We start from the raw sequence: 21,444 nt of genomic DNA on the forward strand, positions 1-21,444 counted from the left end.
AAGCGTCCACAAAAGCAATCCGGTCAAATGCATTTTCAACTCTGAATGAGGTCGAAAGTGGACGTGCTCAAAACTTTCAAAAACCTGTGATCCACTTATGATCCAATCGACCAAAACGCTTAAAACCAGGTCTAAACAGATCCAAAGAGTTAGAGCCAATGGTGTAGTGGGCAGCGCTTCGACATGTGGTGCTTTCGCACTTTCGGCAACTTGAGTTCGATTCCCGGCTCGTGGTCATTTCCCGATCCCATATCCCTCTCTACTCCCAGTACTTTCCTGTCCTCTCCTTACTCACTGTTCAAATAAAGGCAAAATGGCCAAAAAATATAACAAAAAAAACAAATATGGATCTCCACAAGATCACAATTCATTTCACTCAAGTAACCAGCTCAGGTAGATCCAAGATCAGACATCAACACACAGTGGATGTATTCAGCCCAGGGCTCGCAAAATCGCTAGCCCGACATCCCGGGGCTATTGTGAATTCCTGTCGGGCTACCAAAATGTATCTCCGCCCTGCCCGTCGGGCTATCTTGGGAAGGAAATAATATTTTAATGTTTTTGCTTCGTCTCAGATTTAGCTAGGTAATTATATTGTATGTATTTCGGCATCTCTTGTCAGTCATTATCCTCACGTAACAAGTGAAACTGTCAGGAAATGAAGTGAAAGCATAAATAAACCCATCCTTTAATGTGCACGTCTGAAATGCCCCGGCTTCGCTATTTACAAGCACCTGCTTGCTCTTGTGCTCAGTGCGAACTCAAGTCATTTAAAAAAAAAATGTACCTCATAGACTAACATTGTTTTAGCGTTTCTTTTTTCTTTCTTCTGTCCTGCGTTAGTAACTTAAATATTTGAGAAGGAAAATATATTTGAGGGATTTCCGATCGATTTGAAATGTCTACGCTATTGAGAAAATGATGTTAGAAGCTTTTGATAGGTGACTAAACAGCAGTGGTAAGATATGTTTACCTAAAGCGAATAGAATGTTTATTTGTCATTTCGTTTTACCTCAGAGTCTAACATTATTCTAGTGAAAATAAACGGCTATGGTAAGATCTGTTAACCTAAAGGGAATTAAATGTTTATTCCTTTTTAATAAATATCTGTTTTAAGACTTCTATATTGTGTTAAAGTCACTGGTTGTTTATATATTTGATAAAATACCATGTTATCTAAATATAATGTGTGATGTGTTGAGATATTTTATTATATTAAATAAAATAAAAAATAACCTGTGTAATACATTCATATAATATTTCAGTAATATAACAATTCAACTATTCTAACGTTAGGGGAACGTTAAAATAACCTAATAACATTAGGGGAATGTTTATTTTATTTAAAAAAAACATTCCTTGCTATTAACCAAAAACCTTGGAAAATAACATTCTAGAAACCAAAAGCTAATGTTAGGGGAACGTTTTGGGAACCAAATTGTTAGCTGGGAATGGGCAGAAATAGTTGGCTAACATGGAAATCCAGGATTTATCAATATTCTACATTAAACAGTGTATTTTTTATTCGGGCTACTTGTATTCATTCCGGGCTACCAAAAATGAAAGAGTGCCTGCCCGAAGGGCTACCAGGGATTTAAAAATTTTGCGAGCCCTGCAGCCTGACAGAAGATAAATGTATCATGATAAGCTTTAGGTGAACAGACGTTAGGCCATATAATCACAACTGCACCCAGAAACCCACTTTAGAATATAAAAATTTGGTACAGGCAACATATTTGCATGTATTTGTACACTTTCTACTCCTTTCTCATCCCCACACACATACCGCAAAGTAATTGGCTGGCACCAAAACAGCTAAATCCATTATCGGAGCAAATCCCAGCTAATTATATTAGCAAATCAAATAAACATCCAATAACACAGCCACAAAACAAAATCTAACGAGGCATTTGCCCAAGTAAACCCATGTGTATGACTTCACAGCATGATATCCACCAGTACCACATGATCTGTGTCTGTCTGAGCAGTTGTGTGCATGTGCGTGAGAGACAAATCGTTTTAAGAAGAAAGTAAGAGACATTCGGATATTGAACACCATCTACCTGGCACAGATGGTGCTCTGGTGACCTGAACGATCTGACATAACATGCTGGTCCAGTTATAGACCTCATATGTTTTTTGCATTTCCATTTTATTTTCTCACGTGAGAGATCAAATGTTCTTCCTATTACATCCTACACTCTGCCCTTCTTAGCCTTTAATCATTCTATTAATACGTTTCTATGAATAGATGCGACTCACCCTCGCAACACATTTAGCACTTAATTAAGTGGGTGAAGACAGAGGGGTGTGTGTATTTAAGAGAGAGAGGGAGAGCGAGAGAGATAGATGCTATAATAAACCTCAGTGTCTCTACCATCTTATATTTCCTGTGCAGATGATTACATCGAGCATGTGTGTCACGTGGTGAACATGGCACTAACGTCAGCAAAACTGCAATGTCCATAAAGTACTTTCCTGGTCTGCTGCACTTTTGGTTCACTTGGACTGCTCAAGTGAAAAATTACAATGTTTTAAAGTAGAGTAACGCACATATAACCAAGTGGTGTAGAAAGATGCGTGATAAGCAATTACGTAATGTCGCATACTCGGAAGTTTTATTCCAATTGACTTGGACTATAGGGTAGTGAAACCAACCTTTGTCATACTTTCCCATAATCATTCCATGATCTAAGAAAAATGCTGCATACTTTGCATGCTTGTTTGATAATACCTGACAATAAATGGTTTGAATGAGACGGTACAATGTAATTACATCTAAATAAACATCAAGGAATTAGGTAAAAATTCAAATAACGCATTAAATGCTTCACCAAAATTGTGTTTGCATTGCACATTTAGCTTTTGATTTGGCGTGTCAGTAGTATAACAGAATGTATGGCCCACAGAGAGATTGGATCTTACCATTACAGTCAGTTTGTGACATTGCTGCTATTTTACATTTAGTCACATATACAGGAATTATGCAAATCATCATACAACAAGGCTCACATCTGTAGCAAGCCTTTGTGTTACAAGCCATGAAGAGAAGAAAACTCAGCTGATGATAGCATGAAAGTTTTGATCAGTGAGCATTTCATGGCTGTGATCTTGGAAAGTATTTCTGGCAAAGCTTATAGAAAATCCACAATTAATCTGCATTTGTCATTTTCAAAGCATTTCAGGAGAGAGCGAGAGTGAGAGAGAAAAAAGAGAGGCTAACTCACTTGATTAAGCACTTAAGGTTTGAAAAAAACAGCTGACAGGACAGGAATGGATAAGTAATAAAAAAGGAGGTGAAAAATTGAGGGATGGGCAAAATGAGTGCTTGGATGAAAAATATAAAATGAGGGGGGTAGACAGAAACAATGCCAAAACAGCATTGACAGCAAAAACAATGCCATCTAGATCAATGCCTACCACATGTAATAAATTATCATCATTCAAAACATCAACAGTTGAAAACATTCCTGTAGTTTAGCTGGTCAAGCATTGTGTTAACAGTGCAAAAAGATTGTGGTTTCAATACCCAGGGAACACACATAAAATGTATGCCTTGAATGTTATTTAAGTCATTTGGAATAAAAGTTTTTGCCAAGTGCGTAAATGTAAATAAAACAACAAACACAAAAAGTGTATTGTAGTTTATTAAATACAAGCCACATGATTGTCAACAGCATATGTGCTGCAGGGTAACCTATGTAAAGTGCCAAATATACTTTAACCATGTAATTCATGATAATAACTAAAATGACATACTGAAATGCCGACAGTAAATAGCCTTAGGGGCTAATCACACCAACCGTGCTTTAAACGCTTCGAAACGCAAGGCGCGACGCACTGCCTTTTTAAAAAAAAAGAGCAGTGCGACGCGGCTTTTTATATTGCTAAGCAACCACAGAGTCAGCTGTCTTGTCAATCAAATATTGAAGCGTGAGCGCTCTTTTGCTGTTAACTGTCATATTAGCAGAAACTTTAAAAAGAGGGCGCTTGCTCTGACCTTGTTTGAGGGGGAGAGGTGCACAAACACGCAGGAGAGAGTGAGCGAGTGTAGTCCGGTTCTTCAAAGCAACTGTAAACATCCCTCACCACAACGTAAGGCCCACCTCTCCCCTCATTCGATTGGACAACGGAAAGACGCGAATGACATCGGACGCTTCTCAGCGTTCCTTCAAAGGCGCGTGCTGAGGCCGGCGGCAAAAACCGCAAGGCACTCGGCGCGCATAAACAGCGCGCAAACGCTCCCTGCCCATAGAATATCATTCAAAAAAGGTGCCTGCAACTGCCATAAACGCTTTTGGTGTGACTGGCCCCTTAATGTGCTTATTAAATTGTAGCAAAATATGCCTGTTATCTAAATCTGCTGAAGTGCACAAGTTATTTGAGATCAACTTTAACACTTTCTGTAAAGACTACAAGAATCTGTTGCTATGGAAACTTCTACAAGTGTGCAACAGATGGAGGGTTTGAAAACATCTTAGAGAGACAATCTGAGTTACACCAGCAAGTGTGTTGACGTTTGCAGGGCTCAATGCAAATAATTTTGTATACTGGCCCGCTTGGGCCAGTGGTTCAGGTTTTCACTTGCCCTGCCAAAATTTTCACTGGCCCCACTAAAAAAGATTTCAGTGTCTGTCACATAGTTAAAAATAATAATTTAAAAGTCAAATATAATTGTATACATAATAGAAGCGCAATGACCAACGTTTAACACGTGGTTTTAGACGTGACATGCGAACGGCCACGGGACGCAGTAATGTATATCGGAAATGTGTTTAGAAGCCATATCCAGATCATTAAAGGAATATTCAATTTTCTTAAAAAAAATCCAGATAATTTACTCACCACCATGTCATCCAAAATGTTGATGCCTTTCTTTGTTGAGTCGAGAGGAAATTATGTTTTTTGAGGAAAACATTGCAGGATTTTTCTCATTTTAATGGACTTTAATAGAGCCCAACATTTAATACTTAACTCAACACTTAACAGTTTTTTTCAACAGAGTTTCAAAGGTCTATAAACAATCCCAAACGAGGCATAAGGGTCTTATCTAGCAATACGATTGTCATTTTTGACAAAAAAAATAAATAAAAAATATGTACTTTTAAACCACAACTTTTCGTCTAGGTCAAGTCCAGCGCGACCTAACGTAAATGCGTAGTGACGTAGGGAGGTCACGTGTTACATATATAAAACGCACATTTGCGGACCATTTTAAACAATAAACTGCCACAAAGACATTAATTTGTATCAGTTGACATACAACAACGTAGGAACGGTCCTCTTTCAAGACGCTTGTAAACACTGGGGCGGAGTTTCGCGTTCATCCTCTGTGACCTCTTGATGTCATGACGTATTGCGTGGGGTCAGCTGGCGCATCACGACCGGATCTACATGACGAGAAGTTGTGGTTTAAAAGTGGATATTTGTTATTTTTATTGTCAAAAATGACAATCGTTTTGCTAGATAAGATCCTTATGCCTTGTTTTAGATTGTTTATAGTCCTTTGAAACTCCGTTGAAAAAAACATTAAGTGTTGAGTTAAGTATTAAATGTTGGGCTCTATTAAAGTCCATTAAAATAAGAAAAATCCTGCAATGTTTTCCTCAAAAATCATAATTTCTTCTCGACTGAACAAAGAAAGACATCAACATTTTGGATGACATGGTGGTGAGTAAATTATCTGGATTTTTCTTTTAAGAAAATGGACTAATCCTTTAAACAAGCATAGACAGGAAGTAAAGTTCTGCCCAGATGCATAACAGCAACAACGCATAAAACCGAGTTTTTCCAGTTAAAACCTAACAAGCTTCATTTTAAGAAAAGTTTCATAAAAATTATTTCTCAACAGAAAACAGATATAGCTGCGTTAATACTGTCCTACACACCAGATGACAGGGTCTTAGTCTGATGATCTCAAGGGTCTGAGTCATCATTTGAGAACACAAATCCACATACCCACACACACGGCTGTTAAGCGCCAACTTGCCATGAAGACATAAGACACCGGTGTGCGTAACATTGTAGCAGGCAGTAGGTCGGCTCTGGTGATTTTTGTGGAATTCACATTTCTATTTGTTTATCCTTTTATTTGTTCGCAATGGAGAAAATCCATCAGTCGTCGTGCTTCCGCTGCGCTCGCTGCAATGGAGTGTTGTTGTTTAATTGACTGTTTAGTATTTATTGTGATCAGAGCTCATGCTGTATTTCTGCTGAGATTTAGACATCACAGACGGGAGATAATCAGGCCTGACTGTAGAGAGCAGATAATGTGAATCTTATGCGCACGTCTGCCTACAGCGGCACACACTTCTGTCATCTGTGTGTAAAAGCTACTCAGAGGAGGGTTACTGCATCACCTCGTGTCTAAGAAACTGTGAGGTGTCTATTTTCAAGCATTAATGGCAACCCTCGGAAACTTCACTAGACAGGAAAATAAATTGCAAGCAGGTGTAACTGTGAATTAAACAAGTATAAAGATGCAAGTATCAATCTGTGTATACCTGGCTGACTGAGTGATGCGTGTTAATTAATTAAAAAAGTTTGTGTGAACATAATATTTGATCCTACTCAGAAAAAACCCTGACCAAAGATGTTGAGCGCATTAACACTAATAACAACAAAACCAAAAAACAACAAAATGGTTTATGTTGCAATATTGGCATTGAGACATCTTCTCCTAAGTTGGACTCCTAAGTCTCTTAAATGTGGGAGTGAATCTCCTAAATGTTCGCTTCATATATGTACGGAACAAGACTCACTCCCAAAAATGTGATGATTGACGGGGGCACGTAACCGTTATCATATCTACCGGTTTATCGCCCACCCCTATCCATCAAGACATTTTATCTACAAACTAAAGAAATTATAAAATAAACAACACGTTATGGGGCCTTTCTTCCATTTTTCACATTTCTTCCATGAGACCGGTGGAGTGTGTGAAAGATCTGAGAACCGAGAAACACCTCAGCGCATGTGTGAGCAACATGTTAACCACAGATACAGATGTACCATGAACAGTGAATCCAGATAGGTGGGATGTAAATGAGAGCACAAGGGTCTCAGCAGAGGGAGGACATATAGAGAATGTGTGTGGTATAATGTGTGTGTAAAAGTAAAAAAAGGACATACATTGCACAGTACCTGTCGTGTACTCCGATGGACATGGTGTCTCCTCTATGCACAGGGTGGTCCATGCCCAGGCACAAACCCCAGAACACCTGCAAAATATCAGAACAACAACAACAACATGAGATATGGATACTAACTAAAGAAGTTAGATACCTAGTTTATTAGTGCTAATTATCTATCTGGCTAATTCAAGTATGGATTGGATGAAATTACAAGAACGACTTCAGTCTTTAGTGCATATATTATAAACACATACAAATTTTTGCATGTAGCAAACTGCAATGTTTTCTAGTTAATATATGCATTTAAAGCTGTCAACCACTTGAACTGAACATTTTGATGACAAGAATTTAAAATTTCACATAAAAATGTGTTGTTTAACTTCCTATGACCTGGTGTGTCCACATCTGTGGACATCACATTTTTTTTCACTATAATACTGTGTAATTCTGTGTAACCTGTTGTACACAAACGTGGACGATTACTGCTTCATGTTCAAAGAAAAATATTTGGTTATTATATTTATTGGTTCTTCTTCCTAACACCAAATAGCTGCAAGAAATCTAAAATGCAAGCCAAACCAAAGCTCAGGTCTTAGGAGGTTAAAACAGCTAAACTATTTATCATATTTTGTTGAAAGAACAGTGTAAGGAGAACACATAAAAAACAAATAGTTTTTATAGGCCATCAGAAACAAAAATACTTATTACAGTGCCCACTTATAGACACTTAAAGTAGTACTATAGTACTGATCGTGCCAAAATCTTTGACAGAATAATCATGCAGAAACACATTTAATTGAAGAGTTTTATCCATTCCTCTCCTTTTTAAGGGAATAAATCAGGTTTGTTGTCCCTCTTCCATCGCCTTTACTATCTCTCGCTATCTGTGAGTAATTGCAGCAGAATATGCAATGGCATTTTTATTAATATTTAGGTGTTCATTTCTCAGCCCTTGTCCCAAACTTAAGCCTAGCAAGAAGACTATACTAAACAGCAGCTCCAGTCCTGGAGAGTCACTGCCCTGCATACTTAAAAAAAAAACGAAACACACTTGGCTGTAAATTTCAAGTAATTCTGAAGATCGAATTTATTTATAACTCAACAGTGTTCTGTTCAATATTAGCCCAGCTTTTAGTATACACTTGACATGTAGAATTGTAAAAAATGTCAAGATTTATTTTGAATATATTTTTATGAAGGTCCATGCTATTTTTGTGCTGGTATACCCAGTGTAAGCTGGGTTTGGACAATGGCATTTAAGCATCAGTATACACACCTGCTGCTCATTTTTAGCTCTTAAATATATTAACTGCAGCAAAAGTCTAACAGGATTTCAATAATATTGTGAAACATAATCTTTCTTCCATTGAAAGCTGGTGACGGTGAACAAGCTTTAAGTGTGTGGTCCTGATTCGCTTAAAGCCTTCAGAGTAACCACAAGCAGTTACCCATTCCATTTCCAGGCAACAGGGCACAGGGGCATAAGACCACGAAAGCGCCGCACCCTGAGCCTCACCATGGAAAGAATTTCATCACTTCAATGGCTTGTAGAATTTTTCCTCATTGCCTTGGCAACCACTGTGTCTTATGCTTAGTTCACACTACATGATTTTAAGCCAGATTTAAGCCCGATTTGCAAATCGTTCGCTCGCCGACAGGTCGGGGTGTGATCGGGTGCAAATCGCGGGGGATTAGCGGGCGATCGACGTTCGCCAATCTGTTGGTATGAAAGAGCCAACAACGCATCAAAGACGCTCGCAGACGGCTCGCAGACGCGTCGCCGACACCAGAAAAATATCTAGCTTGTTAGATATCTGGAGCTGTCGCGCGACTCGACCTCCTATGATGTCACGAGCTACAGCCAATCCGACGAGGGGTTGACGTCGTCACACGGAAGAGCAGCATGTCACCAAGAAAACATTGAACTCAGTCATAAATGTCTGTATGACGTTTCACATATACCACAACTGCGCTGAGAAAAAGAAACGGTGGAGAGAAATAGCAAACGGTGTAAAACAGCCAGGTGAGCAAATGTTATTATTACATTATCTAAATGTTATAGGGTAAAATGTAAATTAATTGGTCATATTTCCATATACATGCATATTATAGAAGCTAGCGTAATCCTATTTTTGGGATATGTCTATAAAACATTATAAAGTGTATAATTATTTTTACTGTAATTCTGTTTATTGTTATATATTGTGTATTAGAGGATATTCAGTTACATTACAATCTGCCTTTTGTACCAGTCGAAAGAGCTTGTAAACCGCGGAATAAATTATCATATTTAGTTTGAATAGACAAATAAAATAAAGTGTGGAGGTAAATATTAATTGGAAACATTGCATTTATTTATTGATTTTAGACTTTACTGTTGCACAAGTGGACTCACAAACAACTAGGGATACATTAACTTCATTTGGGAACCATGGCTTTGGAATTGAGGAATATTGAAGACCCAGTTCTCTTATCACATCTCAAAAGAAGCATAATGGTGATGCTATACAACGCCCAGGAGACTGACAGAAGCGGATCAATGTTGTCACCTGAACAACCTACCCTATGCATATATCATGCATGACATGTGCGGTCCGGTCCCGATGTGTTTTTGTTTACAAACTATTGACTTTACTATGTATTACATTTATCAATAAGGTGATTAAACTTGTTGAAGGGTTTAGATTGAATTTCCCAGTGCTGTTTCATGAAATAAATGGTCTATCGAAAGTAATACATTTAATGCAACAAAGTATAAAAGTATAAAACACACTGTCATATTTTACAAAAAACGCCAATATGAATAGTGCTTTATAGCCTTGCATTGTTGTTTGTGCAACTTGAAAACAATCTAGTACATTTGAATGTATATTATGTGGACAGACAAAATATACATTGTTAGAACACGTGCAGTGCACCACATTAACACAATTAAACATTACAAAAATCCCTATGTAGAGCCCTTTTAATAGGGTGACCATACGTGCCATTCTTCCCGGACGCATCCCCTCCAGGATTTTGTGTTCGTCTTTCGGAAGTCGTATTTGTTGACAGCATACGTCATAGAGGATTATTATTATTATTACAGAAAAGCAACCATTACATTTTAAGGTAAGAATGAAACTACGATTGTATATCTTATGTTTTTAACTGAATGGCGTATGCGATCAACAAATACGACTTCCGGAAGACGCACCGAAATCCTGGACGGGATGTGTCCGGGAAGAATGGCACGTATGGTCACCCTACTTTTAAGGGCTGGGTGATATATAAATATCGTAATATAATTGTGTGTGATTGGCTGTTAGATTAATCCACATTGAGTAAAAATGCCCAGAGCTTATCATCACAATCCCCATAAATTTTTAGCATGATCAGATATGTTGATGTTTAGCGCCGTAGTATAGAAACATTGTTAATGTTCTGTGAATAATGAGTGTGGATCAAGAAATAAAGTTAGTATAAGGCACTTAATTGCAACATGCAGATTGCCTTTATTTGTTACATTCCTGCACCTTTTGATTTGTATGCAATTGAAATTAATTGAGTAATAACACAACAATAAACAAAATACTTAAAACAATGAAAAAGTGAACCACATTGTGTTCTTTACAAATACAGGACTTTAGAACACACAAGAAAACGAATGTCCTAAACTGACAATAACTGGCTTTAATCTGCTGTTTGCAGGGATAACTCTACATCAGTTCCTTTTAAAATGTGTTGAACTTGCCAATAAACACTACACGCTGGTGAGACAAAGTAGTCCCGCATCAGATTGCGTTGCACTTTTGCTGTTGCCATACAATTGCGATGTGAGGTGGTGTTCATCGGTTGAAAAGCACCCGTCCCACGATTCTTCCATTGCCCATCAATCATGTTTTGGTCAGCAGTCTGCTACAGCTGGAGTGGTAGCAAGTACCCCAAAGCAATGTGGAAACTGCCACTTCCTTTCGAAGTCCACGGCTATGCCACTCTCCTTCCGTTGATGGTGTCTAAAACAATAGGACACACCAAATGTCACTGATTAAATTATTATATATTCAAGACTACAGTTTCCAATGGATTTATTTGCATAGTTATATGTAGAACAAACACCTTGGGTCTCATTTATAAAACTGTGTGTAGGATCCTTACTAAAAGTCTATGTATGCACAAAAGCCAAAAATGGCATACGCCAAAAAATACAGACAAAGCAATGTTCCCTTTCTGCAAGTGTGCGTACATTAATTATCTTCTGATCCCACCATGCAAGCCTATTCTCCCATTAAGTTTTTTTTTTTAAAGATCACAACATTTGTGTGGTAACTGGCGTACGCATGTTTCCAGAACTGTTTTGTGCATACGCATGCTTTATAAATGAGACCCCTTCTTACTTAATCCATATAAATAAGTATAAAGATAAACTAGGGACTAAACAACATGTAGAATAACAAATATTACAATATAAGGTTTGGAAGTAATTTTATATTTATTGCTGTGTTAACATAATTCATGTTTATACACAAAATACTTTAATATACACATAGTGTAAGCTCAGATAAAATTATGAAATTAATGTATACAGGTATGTATAGACATAAAAATAAATATTACTTGTGCTTTTCGGAACTATATCCCTGTTTCTAATAATAGTTTTTACTAAAATACTTTTATCAAAGACAGTCAACTGCTGATGTCCACAATGTTATGGGTGTTCTTTTTTTAAATGAAGTAGTAGATATATATAGATAGATAGATAGATAGATAGATAGCTTTATATTTTGTAATAACCCTACCTTCAAGAAATCGTCCTTTATAACCTGGTACAGAACAGCTATCCAAAACTATTTGTGGGATGGTGCTGGTCCCCCATCCTGGACTTGAACCTGAGGGACTTGAACGTGTCACCTGCATGACACCAAAAAGTTCAAAAACATACCCAGACAGAAAAAAAACGTAATGACAACATTCAGTTCATATTCGTTTGAAATGAAATCACACAAACCTGTTGCATAGAATCGCAGGGTCAAAGACAAACGCTCTCCAAGTCATGCTTTGCGAAGCCTGTCCTATTCTATTTGAACGATAATTAAATCAAGAAACACAGCTTTTAAACACAGTAGACAACACGTTGATATTTTAAATGTGATCATAGCCAAACATAAGCATGCAGCTATATTTCCTATATAAACAAGCTGTATTCACCTCCAACTCTTAAATCCCTGCTGTCCTCGTGTGGTGTTGATCCACCTCTCCACACACATCTCTTCATTTTTTTCTTTTGCGGCTTTGCATCGCGCAAACGGTTTGCAGCACGAATTTCTGTCTGAAGTCTATATATACAAACAAAAGTTTTGCGCGTCGTCTTGATTCTTCTTCTGTGGGTTTACTGGTGCGCGTGTTGTTTCGCGTCATTTCCGGTTTGTTTTATCGCGTGATTTTTCGTGACAAAACGTGGTTTGTGGACAAGATAGAATCGCCGGGTGATAGAGTTGTTCTCAACTCGTGTAGTGCGTTACCTCCTGTTGTGGGGCAGTCACGTTATGTCGTGTGGTGTGAACTGATCAACAACGTGAACACTCCTGATTTCACAGAGAGCAAGTCATGTAGTGTGAACCGCACAGTTCGGACCAACGTTTTAAAGTCATGTAGTCTGTACGAGCCTTTAGCAACAGACAGAGGTCAAGATCTAACAAGGATTAGCTTTGCTAAACAACCTGAACAATATTAAACTTAATTTTCCAAATTTAGTATCTTACCTAGTAGATTAGAGACGGCAGTAACAATAAAAACAAACGGCTTTCGTGGAACAGAGGTAATTTCTGGTAAACTTCCACAAAGAATCAATAACAGTAGTGCTTTTAAAGTAGTTTATTTCTGATAACAAGCTAAATATATAACAGTAAACTACCTAAGTTAATTCATAGCTAACGTGTAGCAAAAACTACACTGAGCTAACACTTCTGTGTAAAATGAATGTATACATTGACCACGTTTACATGCACCGTCATAATGCGATTATAAAAAGATTTTGGCAATGTTGCAATTGTACTTTACCTCATGTAAATACAATTCTTTGATAAAAATATTACGATTAAGCTCAAAATCACAGCAAGCATAATCAGATTAAAACAGGTGGTGTACGCCATTTTTAATGGCAGTTTGCGAATATGTAAACACTTTAATCGCATTTATATCACACTAAGGGCACACTCACATTATCCAAACCAAACCATGCCCCAGCGCGATTGTCACCCCTCCCTACACCCCCAGATGCACGCACTCACACTGTACTTTTATCGATCCGAGTACGGGCGCGCTTTCGTCATTAAAGGAATAGTCTACCCTTTTGCCATATTAAACTATGTTATTACCTCAACCTAGACAAATTAATACACATACCTATCTTTTTTCAATGCGTGCACTGTACAGCGTGTTGTGAATGTGTTAGCATTTAGCCTAGCCCCATTCATTCCTATGGTACCAAAAAAAAGTTTTATTTTGTGGCACCATACTTACTGGTATAACTCCTCATATAACAGTCTTTAAATAGGGAAAACACGGAAGTGTTTGGTGGCTTCCCTGTTTGGTACCATAGGAATGAATGGGGCTAGGCTAAATGCTAACACATTCACAACACGCTGTACAGTACACGCATTGAAAAAAGATAGGTATGTATTAATTCATCTAGGTTGAGGTAACAACATAGTTTAATATGGCAAAAGGGTAAACTATTCCTTTAAGATGCGATTGTTTTGAAAAAAGCAGATAGTAAAGCTCTCTCTAAACACTGGAGCCCACCGTAATGATAAGTCTGTGTTTTTATTTGGAGTCGTTTGGTGCGCGCTTACAGACAGCCCTCTCACATGTCATCATATTGGTTAGTTGATTTGTCACGTGTGCAGCTCGGACATGCACGTAACCGCGCTGCTCGCATCAAAAGGTTTTTACGGAGGCAGATGAAGGTGAGTGGTCGCGCAACTGACATATTCACCTTTGGAATCGCGCTCAGGTGCGATTGCGCTCACACCACAGCCTTCCGCGCCAGAGCCCAAGTGAACCGCGCTCCGGCCCACCTCTGCAACCCGGCCGCGGCGCGATTAACCAATCCGGGCCCGGGCGCGGTACAGAGCGATCACACTAGTCAAACAAACCAGGCTTTGGGGGTCAAACGTGCCCGAGCGCGGTTTGGTTTGGATAGTGTGAGTGTGCCCTAACTGTAGTGTGCGTGTGTTTTTGGCACACACTAGTGTTGCCACGGTAACAAATATATTGTTTCGGTACCGATATCAAGACAAGAAACGCGGTTCCAATACTTTTCCTGAAAAGGGAGAAACACTCATTGCTGTGCTTTATTTTAAAACCCGGACAACATTCTAATTATATAACACACTTATAAATGAACATATGAACAGCAGATATATTAAACATTTCAAGAAAATATGAAAAACATCTCTACATGCAGTGGTTATAGTGATAACTGCTAACATTCACTTAACCATAACATTACCATAATTAATACGACATAATGAGCCTAAGCTGTGATATATGGATTAATATAGGCTAATTTTTCCTGTACTTCAATGTCTGATTTATTTAGGGTTAACTTTACACTCTAAAAAACAAACGGTGCTATATAGCACCAAAACAGTTGCTTTGGATCGTAACGATAGAAGAACCATTTTTAGTGCCATATAGCACCGGTGAAGAACCAGTGAAGCACCAGTGAAGCACCAGTGAAGCACCTGTGTGGAACCATATAGTGCTATGTAGAACCATATGTGGTGCTATATGGCCCCTATATGGTTCTACACTGGTGCTTCACTGGTGCTTCACTGGTTCTTCACCGGTGCTATATGGCACTAAAATGGTTCTTCTATCGTTACGATCCAAAGCAATTGTTTTGGTGCTATATAGCACCGTTTGTTTTTTTAGAGTGTATATTGGAGTCCATAATTTCTTACAAGGCATTTCACAAATGAAATACACCTCCTTTGCATAGGTCTATGGTCTTTAAATGCTTTAATATAATAACATAATATAAAGAAATCACTGACAAACATGCACATGCTCTGATTATAATCATATAGCCTATAGATCATTTAAGCTGATGGTTTGTATGCTTTATTTTAGCAGCTTGCAAATTATTAACGTTATTTATGAAAGTTGCATTTTCAGAGATGTTGAATTAGCCATTTACTAATTACTCCATTCTTTTTGAGGAGTTTAAAAAAAATCATTGAGTACATGTCGAATACTCAACTTAAAATAGCGGAGATACGGTTTAGGGAAACAAACTGAAAAAAAATGACAACAGTATAAGAAGCATATAAATAAGCGCTACTGCCTATCGCATCTCTTCATGATGCGCGTGCGATCAGCGAAGGCTCACGTTGCGGACCAAAGCGGGAGTATGAACAAAGCTTGAAGGCAAGAGAGCGCATCCTGGTGAATTTCGGAGTTGCAGTGGGCATGCATAAGATGCATTAGACTTTTGAAGTATCAATGTATCGTGCAACACTAGCACGCACCTTAAAGGATTACTTCACTTTCTTAAAAAATTGCAGATAATTTACTCCAAAATGTTGATGTCTTTCTTTGTTCAGTCAAGAAAAAAAATAGTTTTTTGAGAAAAACATTGCAGGATCTATGTAAGTTTAATAGACTTTATTGGACCCCAACAGTTTACAGTTTCAATGCAGCTTCAAAGGGCTCTAAACAATCCCACACGAGGCATGAGGGTCTTATGTAGCAAAACAATTGTCATTTTTGGCAAGAAAAAAAATGCACTTTTAAACTTCTCGTCTAGCACCAGCCGTGTGACGCGCCAGCGCAACCTCACGTAATCGTGTAAGCACATTGAAAAGTCACACGTTACATATGTGAAACGCACATTTGCGGACCATTTTAAATGACCTTTTGACGTGATGACGCATGTGAGGTTGTGAGGTTACACTGCTAGTGCAAGACGAGAAGTTGTGATTTAAAAGTACATATTTTTTATTTTTCTTGCTGAAAATGATAATCGTTTTGCTAGATAAGACCCTTATGACTCATTTGGGATCATTTAGAGCCCTTTGAATCTGTGTTGAAACTGCATTTAAACTGTAAACTGTTTAAAATCAACATTTTGGATGACATGGGGGTGACTAAATTATCATGACTTTAAAGGATTGGAGTAATCCTTTAAACATAGGGACGCAGCAGTCTGCCTTCATCCAGACACAGCTCAAAATAACGCGACAGCAGAATACAAAGCAGTTACATTATTAATTACTGTCATAATATTTCTGTTTTCATCACTGCCACGAATTAAGAAATATGTCCATAAGAACATGTTTTTCCTTTAACGCAAGTAAATTAAAACAGTGGACACCAATATATGCCTGTTCATCATTTGTGCTCTTCATTGGGCTATGTGTGAATAATAAGCACAATCATTAGCGAATAATCAATAAACAAATACTGCATGTAAACAAGAGTGAAGAGGTTAGTTCCAGTCTTGTTAACATCTTACTGTGATTAAGTCCTTACTCTGATTATTGGAAATAATCGCATTATTGGTGTACATGTAAACGTGGTCAATGTTAACTACAGATCGGCTGCCAAACCTCCCTTCACATAGCGATGATCCATGATCGCTGTCTCCCCTTGTCTTTAGAAAACTAACATCTCCGTTATTTTCGACTACGTATTTGTTTCAGAGTTCAGTTTAGCCACTAGCCAGACCATTAAACAGAGACCAGATGTCAATAAAGCAGCTGTAGCAGGGAAAACCACAGCAAAAGAGACAGAAGACAAGCGTGTGTTTAGCACTGCAGGTGATATTGTCCATCCAATACGCAGTGTCCTCTCTCCTGAACATGATCAGTTGAGTTATTTCAGAAAAATCTCTCAAAAGAGACCAATGCAGCACTTGTTTGACTGTTAGATCTGAAGTTGTGTGACAAATCAAATGCTTAAGTTTAACAGCTGTTTTTTATTAATTTCTTTTTTAATTGAATTTCTATTTTTCAGTGATTGTCACTATTGCACATTTTGGCACAAAATACTGAAAGACTTTGACTGTTGCTATCAAAAGCTTGATTTTATGTGAAATTTTGCCTCCATTCATTTTTATTTATTTAAAAAAAGTGTATTTTTTGTTAGTTTGTTGTTGTAAGTTCCAATTGGGACAGATATTGTGCCATTTTAATTAAAAGGCATGTAATATAAAAATATTGCTAAATAAATTGAACCGTGATTGCATCAGGGGTTTTTTGTACCTGCAAATATTGCATTGCTCTAGTGTTGTCACGGTACTAGAATTTCTAACTTCGGTACTATACCTGGAAATTTTCAGTATTCAATGCCGTTTTCGGTAATGGGAGGGAAAATCTGCATTAAGGCCTTAAACTTTTTTTTATAAGACAAATATAACAAGGCAGGAATTTTTTCATTTTCACATTTTTCATGACTACAGGGTCATTGCAGATTTTTTCTCCTTCAGCTTCTGTCTGATGCTATAACATAAACAGGGCTATAACACTTTAGGACATATTTTTGTTTTTCTTCAGGCCTTACAAATAAACTAATTTACCATCTAGTTAATGATAATGGTCCATATGGTAAAATGATTAACAATGAATTATACTCTTAAGCACTGATTAATGTAATGTTAATTTCAAATTTTTTTAATACATTTACTTATTAAAATCAAAAGTTGTAACTTAACATTATCTAGCATAAACAGTTAAAAGATAAACAAGTAACTTAAACAAATCTATTGCTTTTTGTTCGTTAATACATTAACATTTATATAATAAACAGATTATAGTGCAAATATGAAAATAAACCTCGACATGAACGACAAGAGCGTTAATAAATGACATGTTTTTGTAAACTTAAAGCACAACAGTATCTGGGTTAATTTACTTGTTTTCACCACAGTCAAAGTATTTTCTTGTCAGCTAAAATGCTGTCTGAATTTCCTAAGTCTGACAACTGTCAAGGGATTGTATTTACTTGGATCATTACAGAAAACTGGACAAAAAAAAAAGGGACAACATGCATTTCAACAACAATTTGGGAAGCGAACGAGAGACGAAGAGAGGAGGCGGTGCACTGCATTCATGTGCACTGTGTGCGTGTGTGTGTGCATCGTTTGAAAGAAAAAGTGAGAGCGAGAACACGCAGCTGGTGTTCGCAGAAAAAACAATGCGCAGCTCGTCTCAAAGTATCGGTTCCGCGGGACACGAGTATTAGAATAGATTTTAATTTTCAGTACCGATATGTTTTGAAATATCGGTATTTTTGACAACACTAATCGCATCATAATGAACTGTCCGATTTAAACCCCTTGTCAATTCTAAGCAATTTTTACATCTTAATTACTTGAAAACTGTCATTTAATGTAATTAAAGTAATTTGTAAATCACACAATTAAACCATTTCAATAACTAAGCATACAACCTTATGTCATACAAGTTTCAAAACTGGAGAAAATTTTTGGTTGCATTATCTTGTAATGCACTTTACACATTTACACCACCAAATGTGTCATTCTTTGGCAGAACAATGAGAAAAATAAAGCTCTGCGTGTGGTATTGGTATTAGTCATAAACACATTTCTACACGTGCTAAACCACAGCCCAAAACCACAGCCTACCAGAAACCAAAATGTCTGACATAAACTAGTTCAGCTCTGCTCTTCATCACTTCACGTAGTTCAGATATCTGTAGTTTGTCTACAAATCCTTTACTTCCAAATGAAACACTAAAGCCTATTTCTTGGGAAAATAATAAGAGAAGTACTGTAAGTATAACTTGTAAAATCCTCTGAAGTTGCAGGCTTGATTATGATATCATCTTTATGGGGAACAATACAGCTAGGTATCAAAGATATTATCCTTGAAAAGAAAAAAAGAAAAAAGTAAACTTCAGAAGATCAAAAGAAAAGATCATAGGAGGAATGTTTATTGCTGTTTCCACTCCTATATCTTAATAATAATAATGGAATAAAGAAAAGTGCTTCTCTTCTATCAAGAAATGTGGAACTGTAATCACAAGACTCAGACTTAGGCTTTTTGTGCCTCTATTTCACTGATAGACTGTTAAAAAATAAAGAAGTGCTTTTAGTCATGTCAAACCATGTGCTTCTTTCCAGCTAAAACAAAAAGTATTAAATGAAGCAGCCAGCACAATGAACAATACAGGATGTCCACCGAAATAAGCATAGTCAGAGGTCTCTGTAAGAAGGGCTTGTTTTTAGCCATCAAGTGTTAAGTTACTGTTGTCATGGCATATGAGCACATGGTGGCCCTTTCAGTCCCCAGCTGCCTGGAATCATGCTCTTAATAATTGGGCTTATCTCTTTTCACGCTTTGACAGCTGGAGTAGATGCACTGAGTATCCGGATTTTACTTTTAGTTATTATCCAAAGCCATAGTGGAGTGTTTAACATAGGACTTGTCTTGTTAAAATGACCTGATTCCTTCTGGCTGTCAATCTGATATAAAATACTCCCAATCCATAAAGTAATTAATGTTAGACAGCAAAACTCATAAATATGCAAAAATAACCACCACTACAGTTAATAAAGTACAACTCTCTTTAAAAGAAAGTGGATTTGATATTTAGATCCACCTTTGGCAATATTTTTAATGTTCAACAAAAGTAGAAAAAAATAAAGTGAGTGTTAGAAGAAAGAAGCCAAAACACAAACAATAAGCATAGCACCCTGTACGCAACTTACACCCAGCGTAAAGCAAATAGAAAAGGGAAATTACATATAAAGTATCTCATGTATTAATAGTGCCTCGTTTTATTATTAGGGGGTTTGTAGTTTCATTGTTAGTTGTGCCAAAGAGTTTGAGGTTGTAGAAGAGACACTTGGCGACAATGTCTACTCATGTTCATGAAGGAACTGGCAAACTAACCACACGCAAAGCATGCCATACAACCACTTTAAAAGCAGTGTAGTAATAGAAGCAAAGCTGCGATTGAGGAGCAATACTTCAGGTTTTGTCCGGTCTTAAAAAGCGAAGCTGTCTGTTGAAGAAAAGGACAAAACCTGAAGCATGGCTCCCCATTCGGAGCTCTGCTTCTGCTGCTACATTTAGCTTAAGCTCACAACAAGCTACTTTTCGTACTGATTTATATCTGTCTTTACGTATGTGATAGTGATATGTCAGTTTGACAAATATTATACCCAACCAATAAACTTTTAAAAGGCATTTTTACTTACCACAACCTCTGGAATTTACCCTTGTTTTCTTCTTAAACCCCCAAATCCACTCTGCTCATGGACCTCACTAAGCCCCTCCTCTCTTGTTTTTCCATTGGCTGTATCCTCAAGGGAATCTACGCCATTCGCGCTTCTGAATGGTTGACTTTTACGTCAATCAAATCCCGACACTCAAAACTTCCGTTACCAAAAGAAGTTCATGGCGCAAGGATACGGGTAGTGATTGGTGGATTCTTCAGCGGTCTAGAGGTGATGACTGTTGATTGGACGGTACTGTATTAAATATCACTGTGTAACATGAAGCATTGTAAAGCATTACATTATTGTTCACAAATATAGCGCTATAGTTTGACTAGTAAAATCTCTATTTACATACGCTAGAAAATAATTATGTCCGCGAATCCTAGATAATGGATGGATGCATGCTAGATTTAATTATAGACAGTTAGGGTTTTCTAATTATTTAATTAGACATTTATTAATTTATTAATTAGACATGTTATTGTAATAAATAATTTTATTAATTATTAAATAAGTTAGAAATAATTACGTTTTTGTATTATTTGTATTTGGCTTTATGTTTTATGGCAAGAGTTTAATTTATAATTTTGCGCTTACATCTCTAACACTAACTCTCTCACTATATATTATTTGACCCAATACAACTGCACTCTCCAGTGGATGAAAAGAAGAACATCATCTGTCTCTCTGTCTGTCTGTCTGTCTGTCTGTCTGCCTTGTCTATCTATCTATCTATCTATCTATCTATCTATCTATCTATCTATCTATCTATCTATCTATCTATCTATCTATCTATCTATCTATCTATCTATCTATCTATCTATCTATCTATCTATCTATCTCCATTGAATTATCATAACCAGCCTCAAAACGCTATGCAAATGCCAAATGTAAATAAACTGAGTTTGCTGCATGCAAGCATGGTTTAAATGTCCACAGCTAGGGTAGCCCCAGTGAATCTCTGCCATTTCCATCACTGATCATAACAGAAAGCAAGTTGCAAGAAAAGAGCGCACAGTTGAACTCCGATCAGCTGTTTAATGGCACGCCCTAAACAACGCGAGATTTCCTGCGAGACTCGGG

The 21,444-nt window shown here is 37.3% G+C and overlaps 1 protein-coding gene and 1 long non-coding RNA gene across 5 annotated transcripts in view; both read right to left on the reverse strand.

The window, feature by feature from the left end:
- klhl13 (kelch-like family member 13) overlaps positions 1-20,489 on the reverse strand; it is a 78,182-nt gene extending 57,693 nt beyond the window's left edge. Inside the window, exons 1-2 of one of the 4 annotated variants that reach the window (XM_065293565.2) lie at positions 20,341-20,489; positions 7,144-7,220 (exon numbers count right to left, since the gene is read on the reverse strand). In XM_065293565.2, the coding sequence (XP_065149637.1) occupies positions 7,144-7,196 (53 nt within the window). In that variant the 5' untranslated portion in view covers positions 7,197-7,220; positions 20,341-20,489. Of the gene's footprint in view, positions 1-7,131; positions 7,221-20,340 lie in introns of all 4 variants that reach the window. The other 3 variants (XM_065293564.2, XM_065293568.2, XM_065293567.2) reach the window with 3 other exon arrangements.
- On the reverse strand, positions 10,604-12,784 carry LOC135748784 (uncharacterized). Its single transcript, XR_010532203.2, has 4 exons — positions 12,321-12,784; positions 12,121-12,189; positions 11,912-12,023; positions 10,604-11,128 (listed from the first exon to the last, which is right to left on the reverse strand). It is a non-coding gene; the product is annotated as an uncharacterized lncRNA (long non-coding RNA).
- Positions 20,490-21,444: the final 955 nt, after the last annotated feature.

This window comes from Paramisgurnus dabryanus, chromosome 5 (assembly GCF_030506205.2).
Source record: "Paramisgurnus dabryanus chromosome 5, PD_genome_1.1, whole genome shotgun sequence".
Taxonomy (NCBI): Eukaryota; Metazoa; Chordata; class Actinopteri; order Cypriniformes; family Cobitidae; genus Paramisgurnus; species Paramisgurnus dabryanus.